This window comes from Pectinophora gossypiella, chromosome 28, assembly GCF_024362695.1.
Source record: "Pectinophora gossypiella chromosome 28, ilPecGoss1.1, whole genome shotgun sequence".
NCBI lineage: Eukaryota > Metazoa > Arthropoda > Insecta > Lepidoptera > Gelechiidae > Pectinophora > Pectinophora gossypiella.
The window spans coordinates 1,776,922-1,791,837 of NC_065431.1; the positions used below are offsets into that span (position 1 = coordinate 1,776,922).

General features: G+C 40.1%; 2 protein-coding genes across 2 annotated transcripts in view; one reads left to right on the top strand and one right to left on the bottom strand.

The window, feature by feature from the left end:
* LOC126379155 (glycogen [starch] synthase) overlaps positions 1-14,916 on the top strand; it is a 99,231-nt gene that overhangs the window by 75,744 nt on the left and 8,571 nt on the right. The window lies entirely within an intron of this gene.
* On the bottom strand, positions 981-9,964 carry LOC126379077 (uncharacterized). The gene is made up of 8 exons (XM_050027640.1): positions 9,661-9,964; positions 7,059-8,942; positions 6,413-6,550; positions 5,647-5,763; positions 5,073-5,108; positions 3,440-3,508; positions 1,779-1,893; positions 981-1,115 (listed from the first exon to the last, which is right to left on the bottom strand). The coding sequence occupies exons 1-8, from the start codon at positions 9,962-9,964 to the stop codon at positions 1,058-1,060; spliced, it is 2,721 nt and encodes a 906-aa protein (XP_049883597.1). The 3' UTR covers positions 981-1,057.

Genomic DNA, 14,916 nt, shown 5'->3' on the forward strand with positions numbered 1-14,916 from the left:
CCCGGTGGGGACATATCACAAAAATCACTTTGTGATCCCTAGTTTGTTTAGGACATTACAGACTGATCACTTGATTGTCCAAAAGTAAGAAGATCCGTGCTGCGGAACGTCCCGGTTACTACTTACTTACTGATGTAAGTAAGTAGTCGTTACATGAGCCAGGGGCCTTTGGCGGCTCAGTCATTACCCTGATACCATGGTTGATGAGGCGGGTATTCCACCTCACAAACCACACGATAAGAAAAAAAACTGTGAGATCACAGGTTTGAATCCCAGTACCGGCGTCAACGGGTTGATGAGCTCGGTGGCGCAGCGGGAAACGCGTTCGGTCTGCGATTGTTGAAGTTAAGCATCTTTCGCAAAGGCCGGTCATGGGATGGGTGACCAAAAAAAAAATCATTTCGAGCTCCTCCGTGCTTCGGAACGCACGTTAAGCCGTTGGCCCCGGCTGCTTTAGCAGTCGTTAATAACCATCAATCCGCACTGGGCCCGCGTGATGGTTTAAGGCCCGATCTCCCTATCCATCCATAGAGAAGGCCCGTGCCCCAGCAGTGGGGACGTTAATGGGCTGGTGATGATGATGATACATATAGTTGTGTGCTTATGTTATGTGAATGGTTTGACTACTGCTCTTTTTGGATAGGTCCTAATGTAAGTGTGTATTTTATCTTCTCAGGTATCTTGAGGGACGCCTGTGCCCAGCAGTGGGAGTGGGTCGTGTATACTGATCGTGTTTTAAAAAAGGATTAAAAAAACAAAGGTTACATAATATCACATTTATTATAAATTAAATTATTATTATTAGTTACAGAAAAATATTAGTTAATCTATTAAATACTAAGGCACAAAATGAAATTATATGCATTTTGATCTGTGGTCAATTATTAAATTATTGGCATTATTTGCATTTGAACTGCAAATCAACCGTAATCGAACTGTAACCCAACTGTAACTCAACTGTAATCCAACTGCAATCCAACTGCAATAGATTATTAACTTTTTAGAACTATAAGGTATTGCTATTATTCTGTTCTTCTCTTCTCTCTTCTCCATCCTTCTAGAGTTTCGTCATTTTCTTTAGCATGCTTTCATACTTCATCCTGGAATAGAACGATCTACGGGAATATTAAGATTGTGATAGATTCTGTTCAGCCCATAGACCTCGTATAAGAAATAGACAACCAGTATCTTTTAAAATGTCCGCGACGCATTTTGTCACAAGTCTGTTACGACACTGTACAGTCATGAGCATTAATATGTATGAACACTTTGGTACCATGTCACATTAACTTTTTTGACAAATTGAACTGTAAGTCTCACTAAATGACAAATATGTTAGTGCGACAGAGTCCTAAAGTGAGTACATTATATTGCTCATGACTGTACAGTCATGAAGATAAGCAGCTGAACCATTATCTCTATCTATCATGTGGATTGTGAGGTGAATTATCAACCCCATCAACCCTGGTGTCAGGGTTATTACTCAGCCGCCATAGGCCCCTGACATGACTCATGTAACGACTACGTACTTACATCAGTAAGTAATAACCGGGACCAACGGCTTAACGTGCCTTCCGAAGCACGGATCTTTCTACTTTTTGGACAATCAGGTGATCAGCCTGTAATGTCCTAACCAAACTAGGGATCACAAAGTGATTTTTGTGATTTGTCCCCACCGGGATTTGAACCCGGGACCTCCGGATCGCGAGCACAACGCTCAACCACTGGACCACGGAGACCGTACCCCGTAAGCAATCACAGGAGTATAGTTTATTTACCTGCGTAACATAGCGCGTCTCATGGCCTGGGTATCGAAGTTTTCCGGGTCGATGGTGTCTATTCGAGAGTTGCTGTCGAGTCCTGGCATAATATCCGACTCGCTGTTGTGGTCATCTGAAAAAACGGAATACATTAATAAATTAATACCACAAACCTCATATCTTCTTCTATCGTGTCGGTTGTGAGGTGGAGTACCAATTGGATATGGAGCTATATTCTGTTGACGATTTTATGAAAAAAATACATTGTATTTTATTGTAATTACTTGAATGTAATTTTATTTTATACATAAATAATTTATTACTCATATTAGCCATGACATTGTATTAATTTATTATCTTGTGACATTTTATTTTAATTTATTATCTTCTATGTTGACATTATTTTGTTATCTTCTTCTATCGTGTGGGTTGTGTGGAGTACCACCCTCATCAACCCTGGTGTCAGGGATACTATTGAGCCGCCAAAGGCTGACATGGCTTATGTAACGACTACTTACATCAGTAAGTAGTAACCGGGACCAACGGCTTAACGTGCCTTCCGAAGGATCATCTTACTTTCGGACAATCTGGTGTTCAGTCTGTAATGTCCTAATCAAACTAGGGACCACAAAGTAATTTTTGTGATATGTCCCGTAGGAATCGAACCCAGGACCTACGGATCGTGAGCCCCACGCTCAACCACTGGAGCTCGTACGAATAGACACTCAATTTCTACATTGTTTTAAGTTTACGCGGTTATTATCATAATTAAAACACATAATAACGGGTTCTTGCCGCGTTTAAATCAGTCATCCCGTGATCATGGCACTTGCATCAGTGTCGATATATCGGGAGTCTCATATCCCTGATTTAAACGCGGTAAGAACCCAGTGTTTTAATTAATCACTCAATTTCTGTGAAAAACAGTGTCTTTAATGACGATACATAGATCGAAATAGTTTCGCATGGACAGGAGGAGGACCCAAGTGCAAAGGTTTTTCTTGCAGCTTCTTTTCCCCGGCTATACAGGTTGTGAGAAGCTGCAGTAGTTTTAGGCGGATGAGACGTTCATTATATAAAAATTGACGATTCTAAGTAACTATGTTAACTACCGAATAAAGATATTTTTGAATTTGAATTTGAATGGTAGCTCGTCCCGGCTTGACTGCTGCGGGCTCAAGTCCTGTCCGAGTCAGAATTCCGATCGGCGTGCGTTGAAAATCAGTGTTGCCCTCTGAGTAAATGTTCACTGAACCCTGGCCTTTTTTGGTGAGCTGCGGCACCCATATACCTTTATGTTTTCCAACTCAATATTAATGTGTGTATATTTTAGTATTGTAAATGTATATGTTTGTCGTAGGTTTTACTAAAATTTTTATGTTTGTCATTTCCATATCTCGGGCCTATGGAGTCCCGGAATTTTGGAAGGCGTGCGTGGGGCCGAAACCAACACGTAGAGGCCCCTTAAGATAAGTTAATCTAAATGTTGTGTGACACCAATCGGCGATTAACCCTGTATACACTATGGGAGTGCCAAAGACAATCCCCGGTTCGTGTAGGACTAATTTTCCTTTTTTTTTTTCGATTTAAATTTTCTCTTTGGGGATTCCATTTCCTTGGTCGTTTGTTAGCTTTTTTGTTTTAGTAATAGATTATCCACTTGGCTAGGCAAGAGTCACCTTTGATGACGTCGCTGGCGTGCAAGCTTCCGTCATAGTAAAAGTTGCCCTCTGTGTCCGGTCTTAAGTCTGAAAAGAAAAATAAACCCGATAAAGTACGAGTCATAATCGCTTACCGATCCGTACAGTCATGAGCAATATCATGTACCCACTTTAGAACCCTGTCGCACTATCATATTTGACATTTAAAGAGACTTACGGTTTAATTTGTCAAAAAAGTTAATGCGACATGGTTTCAAAGTGTATACATATCAGTACTCGTGACCGTACACATAAGAGAAATAGCCTTTAAACGTCTCATTTATGGACACAGGCCTCCCCTCAACCAACTGGAGAGGATATGGTATAACTAGATTCGATCCCGGTCCATTTTTCTAATCCCGGGATTTCGGGATTACCTACAGTTAATCTCGGAGTCCCGGGATTGTATTAGTAATAGAAAGTGGTAACAAAAATACAGTGAAACATATCAAAATCAACTCTTTTTTAAATCTTCAGTTAAATATTCAAAGAACAAAACAAAATTAAGCTTTCACGTGATAAAATAAACAACAAACTATGCATTTCTGAAAATAATTTCATAATTGTCTTGTCTGTTTTTTTTTTATTTTACAATAAACTTAAAAAAGTCAACTACCTACTTAAAAACTTGTTTAAATAGTTATGCTATAAAAAAGACTATATACTAAAAACATTTAAGTCTATGCACAATATTAGCATAACTTCTTAGAGCTACAGAAAATAGAATTGTAGCGTTGACAGCGTCTTTCCCAACGGCGACCCGCGCTACGGCGAGTCTCTACTGCGAGTGGCCTTATTTTCCCTCTACGTCGAGCGAGTTGTGATGTTATTGTACAGTTATGGTAAAAACTGGTTTGCTATTTTCTTATACTTTTCAGTTCGTTGTTTTTATATAAGTAGTATTGTTAGACCTATTCAAATCAATCTTTCTTGCTTGTGATTGAAGTGGCTTTTTCGATATTCTTACGTTTAGAATAATTTCAAGGAATCTTTGGAAAATCTCAGTATTGTTGACAAAACATGTACAAAATATGTTTGACTTGACAGGGGACAGTTTAACATTACCATAGGGAAATCAATATTTTTTTTACTTTTTTACGCCATCAGATTCTGGTAGACCTATAGTGTTAGACCTATTCTTTTTTTGTGTTAATACTCGTTTTGTTATCATCAATTAACAAAAAATATCAATATTATCACGACGAAAAGCTGATATTTTATACACTTCATTCCACGCACATTTTCAAATTAACTTATATAAAAAATATTTTAATCCCGAAAATCCCCGGATTTATTAAATTTAATCCCGAAAATTTCGGGATTAAAATACGACCGGGATCCCGGATCGAATCCTTTAGGTATAACCCTAACAATAGGATCAGTTTGTTGTCCGTCCGTCTGTCTGTCAGCCAAAACATTTTTTCTCGGGAACGCGTGGTTGTATCAAGTTGAAACTAACACCTAATACTTATGTCTGTGGTCCCTTGAAGATGTAAAAACATCAAGCTTCCAAATCAACGCAATCGGAAGATAGGGGCCATTTCAGCCTTATTTTCTAAAAAAGTAAAAAAATACAGTAACAAAGAGGAAGAAGTTTGTGATAGCCACTTACCAAATTGTTTCAGGTTTGATTCTATTTTTTCGTTATCTGAAAAACAATTGAAAACTTGGTCATTTTCAGTTCACTAACTGTCTTAAAAAATAAAAACGATTATTTTTGGACAACAAGATTCATTTTGTCGAGCTGTGTTAGTGAAAATTGCGGGCCTAGCACCGTCAGCACGCGACTCTTTCTCGCCGCGACAGCGATCGTCTGTCTCATTCTGTGCAGTACTGTGAGAGAGTGACGGGTGACGTAGGTATGTCGAGGCGAGAAAGAGTCGCGCGCTTACGGTGCTAAGCGCACTGCACGTAAGATAAATTAACAAATTATTATATTATTTAATTATTTAAATTAACAAATTATTTTATTATTAATATTATTTATTTATTATTACTATTATGTCTAAATTCGTATTCTCTTTTAATCATCCTATGTGTGTTATATTGATACATGTGTTATTTTAAGCTGTATGTATTCCTTAAATAAAAAAATAAAAATAAATAAATAAATAAATTATTGGTGCAAGTCCGGACCCGGGGTCAGACAGACGCTCCCCGATGTTTATTAAGTAAAAAAAAATTACCAGGGAAGAACAGGTTCAGTTTCTGTGTGGTCTCAGTCAGGACCGTGCTCATTGGAGAGTACGTGTATAGGACCGGGGTGGATGACGCGCCTGATAATGTACTCTGATACGTTTTAGCTAAAACAAACAAGGTTAAAGTAGGTATTATTCAAAATAATGTATAATGTATCATTCCCCTCAGTATTCGTCATGATGTCACTTTTACCATTGTTTTAAGTTTACGCGGTTATCATAATTTTATTAAAACACATAATAATGGGTTCTTACCGCGTTTAAAGTAGGGATATGAGGTAGATCCATAATCTACTTTAAACGCGGTAAGAACCCGTTATTATGTGTTTTAATTATGATAATGGCCCCGATTCCTGCAGACACCGCCTAATTTTATTTTAAGTTATATCCGTCATTTTCATATCCGTCGAAAAGGAAAGGGACGGATGATTCACAGCTCTTAATTTTAGGAAGAATGAGTAAATGAATGAACAACCCGGGCGAATCAAATGGTACGTCGCTGGTATGCAATCCGTTTGACGTGCTGTCTACTTAACTGTGTTGGGTTATTGACGGATGTAAAATTTTTAGACGGTTGGTTTAGATTTGTGCTTAAAATTGACGTGTGTTCCATAAATTTTATGCTTGTCGATTACCCGTCCCTTTCCTTTTCGGCGGATAAGAAAATGACAGATATAACTTAAAATAAAATTAGATGGTATTTACAGGTATTAGCACCATTAACAGCGTAAACTTAAAACAAGGCATTACTTACTTGTAGGATGGTTTTCAATAGTGGGTACCACAGTGCTAACAGTTGTTTCCTTGTGTGAACTGGGTTTCCTCCGAGGTACGTATATTTTCTCATCCCTCTTGGGTTCCGTAGGCGGTGGTAGAGGGGGCATTTTTATTTCTGAAATCACGTTATATATCGTGTGGGTTGTGACGTGGATTACCAACCCCATCAACCCTGGTGTCAGGGTTATTATTGAGCCGCCATAGGTCCCTGACATGACTCGTGCCAATGACACTATAATGTTAGTCTGATTTGAATGGTGAACATAATCATTAATTTTAATTTGATTTCAACGTACCAAATGCCTTATAAAATTCTAAAAATACGTAAAGTTACCAGAAATAAACTGTTATTTTGGTATGACTAGATAATAGTTTGTTTTAAAGTGCCTTAGGTGGCATTCACTACTTGGCCTGACAAATGGGGAGCGCTGAAGGCAAAGGTGCTACAATGATGACCTGTGTTTGTCGTGTTAGTTGTCCGCTCACTTGTTGGTTCATGATTCTCATTATTTTCGTCTCTGGTTTCGTGTCTGTCTACGCACCGCGCTGCAACGAATACGCCAAAACACAGGTCATCACCCACCCTTACCTTACAAGAAAGTCATACGAATAAATATATTTACCAATATTCTGCAGTCTCCTCAACGCTTTCTCCACACACCAGTCCAGGATTTGGGGGCTTGAGCTCTGTCCAATGCCTTTGCAGAAGCCGGTAGCCATCGTTATAAAAGCATCGCTCTTATGTAGGTCTATTGTATTGATTTTCATTTCATTTGGAGTTTTCGCTGGCGTCGGATCAAACATATTGTCTACTGCTTTCTTGTTTTTAATCGGTTTTTCATCGTCTGCGTTATTGTTTTCAGCTGCACCTTTCCCCCTGTTCTTGCGTCTATTCTTCTTTCTAGAATGATGGCTGATCCACCTGCGTTCTCGTGTTATAACTTTTCCTCCCAACTCGTCAAATCCTGGGTTGTTCACTGGCAATAAAAGTGTAGTGCCTTCAGTTACCTCATCCCTTTTGCTTTTGTAATTGCGTGTGTTGTCATTAAGTTCACCGGTGCTTATAAACCCAGTGAGAAAATTCTTCATCAAAGTGTCAATAAATGTGTTATTAAAATAATATTTGTAGACTAAATCATCGACTGGTTGTTCGTCCTTTTCGTTCAGTAGCAAATGATCTTGGTTTTCTATTCTAGGTATAGATGGGATAGAAAACAGATTGATTTTGACTGAATCAGTGGGGACAGGCCTTAAAGTAGAAGGTCGTGGTGGTGTTTGGATGTCCTCAGCTTTTGCTGTCGCACTATTATCTAGTTTTGCATAAGGCGGTGATGCTGACGGAGATGTCTTTGGTTGGTTATGTTTGCTGTCGAAATAAACTTGTTTCGCCTTCTTCAAAATTCTCGCGAAATTGTTCTGTCTGTGCGAAATTTCGCTCTGTGTCTTTGCTATTGCGTTCTGTTTCGAATTGATTCTTTCATTCTGTGCCAGCATCAATTTTTGGATGTTATAAAACTGCCGCTGTTGAGTCAAGAATTTCTTCTGTTGGATTTCGAATTCGACTAAGTTTTTCGATAGTTCTCTCTCTTTAGTTTTGAAATGTTGCTCTCTAGCAGTGAGTTTCTCGTCCATTTCAGTGATTTTTTGGTTAAAAGCAACAAGATTAGCGTATTTCGATTCAAAGTCTTGGAATTTGTCGGATATTAACTCGACATTCTTTAAGAAATCTTCATTCATTCCGTGGAGCTTCTTGTGAATTTCTTTAATGTCGCTGTGTTGTTTCATTATCTTCTTGAATGTATTAGTTAGCATAGAAAGTACTTTAATAAGCCCTCTTTCGGTTACTGGTCTGATAATTTTACTATCATCATTTTTATTTACAACTTTATACTTGTGTGTGTCTGGTACTGGCGCGTTTTGATGCCAGGCTTCATCTTTCTTAGCAAACATATCTCTGTCGATAAAGCTTCTCGTCGTCCCTTGGGTTTTGTTTAAGTCTTCTGCGATTTCAATCTTTTTGATCACTTCAGATTCGTAATTATTCATACTCCTTTTTGGAACAACATTTGTAGAGTTAGTCTTGTTTGTTTCTTCAGCGATCGCTTCTAGTTTGCTTGTTACGTTGCTCAATTCAGTCAATGGTATTACAGTTAGATTCTGCCCGTCCTCTCTTATCATTTCATTGATTACATAGGTAGAATAGTTCTTCGTTTCATCCATAGCATCTTTGTTGTTTCCAAGAAGGATGGCAATTTCATAGGGATAGTCATTAAAGACTGACGCGGGCTTTAGCTTCGATATAAGTTTGGATTTAATTAACGAAGGGTTTTCATCAAGTACGTTGTTTGTGTTACAGTTCTTGTTTTCACATTTGGTTAGACTTTTCCTGTACCGTCTGACCCTCTTATCCGGAACGTGTGAAAGGAATCTATTTATTATACTCGTTATTGGGGTCCTCGTTTCTTTTTTTATTGAGTTGCGTTCACTTGGCTTTTGATTTGGGGTTACTGCAAGAAATACAGGTTATATTACACACAATACGGACATTTTCAGTTATTACAAAACATCATAATCATCTCCTAAGCGGTATCCCGTTTTCAGAGGGTCCGCTTACCTAACCTGAAGATTTGACAGGTCCGGTTTTTTGCAGAAGCAACTGCCTGTCTGACCTTCCAACCCGCGAAGGGAAAACCAGCCCAATACAGGTTAGGTCACATACATCCATTACGCATTTAATTCTCGTGTATGTGGGTTTTCTCATGATGTTTTCCATGTGATCCAAACATGAATTCGAAAAGTTTATTATTTTAAACCTGGTTTATCTCTAGTCTTCGTTTTGTAAAAATGCGGTGAGAGTTTGATTTTAAGCATGAATTTATAATACATGTATGATTGGTGTGTCTTCTTCTATCGTGTGGGTTGGGAAGTGGATTACCAACCTCATCAACCATGGTGCCAGGGTTACTATTGCCGAAGACCACTGACATGGTTCATGTAACGACTACTTACATCAGTAAGTAGTAACCGGGACCAACGGCTTAAGCTTCCCGAAGCACGGATCATCTTTTGGACAATCAGATGTTCTTCTTGTAATGTCCTCATCAAAAGATCATGGCTTAAAGATCATAAAGTGTTTTTGTGATATGTCCCCATCGGGACTCGAACCCGGGACCTTCTCAGACTCTGCAATTAAAACAACGATTAAAAAATGAAGTCATTACTTACGATCAGCGGAACGCTTGCTTCTTTCTACATAAGACGAAATGAACGGCGAATTTGGCCCACTATTATCACTAAAAGCGTTGAAATCCCCGTGAATTATGTTATCTACATCTATTGAGTTGCCTCTGAAGAGGAAGTTTCCACCAGCTAACTTGTCGTTTTCTTTGAAATTCCTGACCCAAACTCCTTTATTGACAATATTGTTCCTCTCGAGTCGCGGATTTTTGTAACTGCTCTCAACTTCCAAATAATTGCAAAATATACTTGTGACATGCAATGTTATAAGGAATGCTTGTTGTAAAGACATGGTGGGTTCATGTCTTGCTGTGGAGTGCAGAAGCTCTTTAGCAGAGTATTTGAGTAATCGTGCATCACATTTTTGGTTTGTTTGTAAACTTGGGATTAGTGATGGCTGAGGGGTCGAGTTTTATCGATATCGAATCCATTCAAATGACTGCATTGTTTTAAGATTACGCGGTTATTATAATTAAAAGTAGTTTTAGGCGGATGAGACGTTCGTTATGTAAAAATTGACGATTCAAAGTGTAACTATGTTACCTACTGAATAAAGATATTTTTGAATTTGAATTTGAAAAAACACATAATAACGAGTTCTTACCGCGTTTAAATCAGGGATATGAGACTCCAGACATTCCAACTACTCCACTCCAATCTCATCAGTCATCCCGTGATCATGGCACCTGCAACAGTGTCGAAATATCGGGAGTCTCATATCCCTCACTTAAACGCGGTAAGAACCCGTTATTATGTGTTTTAATTTTCAAATGACTGCAGTTGGTAAAGGCGATAAACAAAACTACGATCTTCAGTGTGAATGTTTATCACTGCTATGCACGTTACAGCGAAGAAATATATCATAGATACACTATGCTTCGATGTATCTTCTTGCGATGTGTTAACATCGCGTAAATACTAAATTGCGATGCAGGATACTGCGATAGATTAAAACTTTAGTACACTCCAAAAGCCCCTGACATGTCTCATGTAACGACTACATACATCACTAAGTAGTAACCGGGACCAACGGCTTAACGTGCGTTCCGAAGCACGGATCATCTTAATATTGTTAATGCTGTTTGTTTAATATCCGGTTTCCGTTCCGGTGTACATAGAGCCAATACCTCTATTTAAAAATTGGACTTGCTACATCATAATATCAGAGATAACGGCCTCCGAAGTCCAGTGGTTGAGCATTGGGCTCACGATCCGGAGGTCCCGGGTGCTAATCTCGGTGGGGACACATCACGAAAATCATTTTGTGATCCCTAGTTTGGTTATAGGACTTTACAGGCTGATCTCCTGATTGTCCGAAAGTAAGATGATCTGTGCTTCGGAAGGCACGTTAAGCCGTTGGTCCCGGTTACTACTTACTAATGTATGTAGTCGTTACATGAGTCATGTCAGGGGCGTTTGGCGGCTCAATAGTAACCCTGACACCAGGGTCGATGGGGTTGGTAATCCACCTCACAACCCACACGATAGAAGAAGACATCAGAGATTACTTTCGGATCATCATCATTGCGTATGGCAGACAAAAAATAAAATATCCTGCGTGGATCAAATATCCAGCTTAAGCTCCCTTAACCAAGTCTCTGCCGCATCCGTCACACAATGCAGCCCGGCAGCCCGGCTATGCCACCTGGGAACCGGTGCAGAGGGCACTCGTTCACTATGTGAGATTTGGTTTGATCCGGGTGACCACATTCACGGTATGGCGACTCCTTTAAGCTCCATTTATGTAGGTGATGGTTTGACTTTCCATGGTTGGTCCTTCAACTTCAGTCGGACTTTCAGATTGAAGTTATCGATAAACGCTAACCAATACAGCGCTTCCCTAACCGTCAATATTTACAACGCCTCGCGTGTTCGCTCGGAATCTGTTTTGATTTTCATTTCCACTGTTATTCTGTGTTTTTTTATTATTATTTTCGTATTGATAAGCGTCTGACCTCCTTTAGGTTATGTTACCCTATTTGTAAACAATTTGGTAAAAGAATTTCAGACGTATCCAGTTATTTTATTTGCTACGTTCACCGAGCTTCCTGTTAGAACAACGCGATAGGTGGGCCGTATCGCCGTCTATGATGGTTGAGCCGACTGTGTTAGTGAAAACTGCACTTGAGATAAATTAATGCAAGTTTGGTACCGGGGTTCGACCGACGGCGGCGTAGGATAAAAGCATACATACATAAACTCACGCATAATCCCCACCGGGGTAAGCAAATCCCATTTGCTTCGGGATTAACTGTCTGAGAACTGATATTAGGCAGCTAAATTACTCAATTGTATACCAATATTTTATGTTTAAGGTAAACGCTCCTATTAACGCCACCCAAAAATCGACATCGTTTACCGCCACCTTTTTTAAATTGCGGATATTTTGAATTGTGTCCGAGATAGAAAATTGATTCAAATGTCAAAAGATACATGTATTAATTGACCATGAAACGAACATACCCCTGAGCGTGGGCAACAACAGTCTAATTTGTGATTGGTCTGTAAGTGTGCAGTGTCCGCGCAAGCAACGCGCTCCATACAAGCCACTACTGAAATGCATAAGCATACAACATTTTTTTCTTAAGGTTTTGTGTCCGATGAAACATATATTTCTTCATTTTAGTAATTATAACTACTTGTTAATACGTTTAAGAACTGAGAAAGCATGCTATATTTGATATTTGTGTTAGTTTTAAATGATTAATTTGAGATTTAAAATGTGGCGGTGATAGAAGCATACATTTGCAGTTTGGTTACTATTACCGCCACCTATGGCGGCGATCGATATTTGTATGATATTTGTATTTTTTAGTTATTTAAGGTAACATGCCCAATCATTCATAATGTTATCATCTTATTTTATAGTATGGTTCATGAACTATATTAAAATCTATTAACGCCACACATTTGGTGGAATTCAAGTATCCTGTGCTGCATATAAGTTAATGTTTTTTTTAAAGAAATGTATGAACAAGTAGTTGAAGTAATTATGAATTTCTAATTTAAATACTTTATATATTTATTAAAATATGCTTTGAAACTGGTTATTACATACGTAGCTCTCATTTTGAATATTTATTTGTTTTCTTAAGGCTAATTTTTATGTGGCGGAAATTGAAACACAGAAATTACATACATGTTTCTATTACCGCCACCATAGATTCCCTCTTATGATTTATAGACAGGGTGATGCATTATTCTTCGGACTGACAGAGACGGACGGACAGACCGAAACGGACGGACAGATAGAGACAGACGGACGGACAGACCGAAACGGACGGACAGATAGAGACAGACGGACGGACAGACCGAAACGGACGGACAGATAGAGACAGACGGACGGACAGAGACAGAAGAACAGACAGAGACAGAAGGACAGGCAGAGACAGACGGACGGACAGAGACAGACGGATAGACAGAGACAGAAGGACAGACAGAGACAGACGTACGGACAGAGACAGACGGACGGACAGAGACAGACGGACGGACAGAGACGGACGGACAGAGACAGACGGATAGACAGAGACAGACGGACCGGCAGAGATACAGACGGATAGACAGAGACAGACGTCAATTATGTATATAAATCTATGAAACCAAAAGATTTTTCTATAGTTTATGTCATAATTCATTTAATAAAAAAATAACAATAATAATAAAGTTTATTGAAAACTCCTCATACAGAATCATTTCGTCGACTCCCGAAATCGTGAGGGAGATTGGGAGTTTCTATAGACAGCTATATTCCACGAAAACATCAGGCGAAAACATGGCTCGAGACCCTCGAGCCAAGCTTACCCGACACTACACTGAAGATATCCCGGACGTCAGCCTGTACGAGATTAGGATGGCCCTCAAACAGCTCAAAAACAACAAAGCGGCAGGAGATGACAGAATCACAGCAGAACTTCTGAGAGCGGGCGGAACGCCAATACTCAAAGCCCTCCAGAGGCTCTTCAATTCCGTCATATTTCAGGGCAAAACGCAGAGGGCATAGAGCGGAAGCGAGGTGGTCCTGTTCTTCAAGAAAGGTGATAAAGCCCTACTGAAGAACTACAGACCTATCTCGCTTCTGAGCCATGTCTACAAGTTGTTTTCGAGGGTCATTACGAATCGTCTCGCTTGCAGATTTGACGACTTCCAGCCTCCCGAACAAGCCGGTTTCCGAAAAGGCTTTAGCACCATAGACCACATCCATACGCTGCGGCAGGTTATACAGAAGACCGAAGAGTATAATCTGCCACTTTGCTTGGCGTTTGTGGACTATGCCTTTGATTCGATCGAGACCTGAGCGGTGTTGCAGTCTCTTCAGAGGTGCCAAGTGGACCATAGGTACATCGAAAAGCTAAGGGACCTCTACCAAAATGCCACTATGTCAGTTCGAGTACAGAACCAGAGCTCTAATCCGATCCAACTGCAGCGAGGAGTGAGACAGGGAGATGTCATCTCTCCGAAACTGTTCACTGCTGCATTGAAGGATATTTTTAAGCTTCTGGACTGGAAAGGATTTGGCATCAACATCAACGGTGAGTACCTGACGCACCTTCGATTTGCCGATGATATAGTCCTAATGGCTGAGACCCTGGAAGAACTGAACACCATGCTCGAGCATCTCAGTAACGCATCCCAACGAGTGGGTCTTAGCATGAACATGGCAAAGACAAAAATTATGTCCAACGACCATGTTGCACCCACTCCAGTTCAGGTTGGGAACGTTACACTCGAAGTTGTAGACCAGTACATTTACCTAGGACAAATAATCCAGTTAGGTAAGTCCAACTTCGAGAAAGAGATCTCTCGTCGGATCCAACTCGGATGGGCAGCGTTCGGGAAGCTGCGGAATATCTTCTCGTCCAAAATACCAGTGTCTCAAGACGAAAGTCTTTGACCAGCGCGTGTTGCCAGTGATGACCTACGGCAGTGAGACGTGGCTGCTTACTATGGGTCTCGTGAGGAGGCTCGGTGTCGCTCAGCGGGCAATGGAGAGAGCTATGCTCAGTATTTCCCTGCTTGATCGAATCAGAAATGAGGAAATCCGCAGGAGAACTAAAGTCACCGACATAGCTCGGAGAATTGCAAAACTGAAGTGGCAGTGGGCAGGACACATAGCGAGGAGAACCGATGGCCGCTGGGGCGGAAAGGTTCTGGAGTGGCGACCACGTGTCGGACGACGCTCAGTGGGTAGGCCCGCTACAAGGTGAACCGACGATCTGGTGAAGGTGCCGAGGTGGAAGCCGTTGG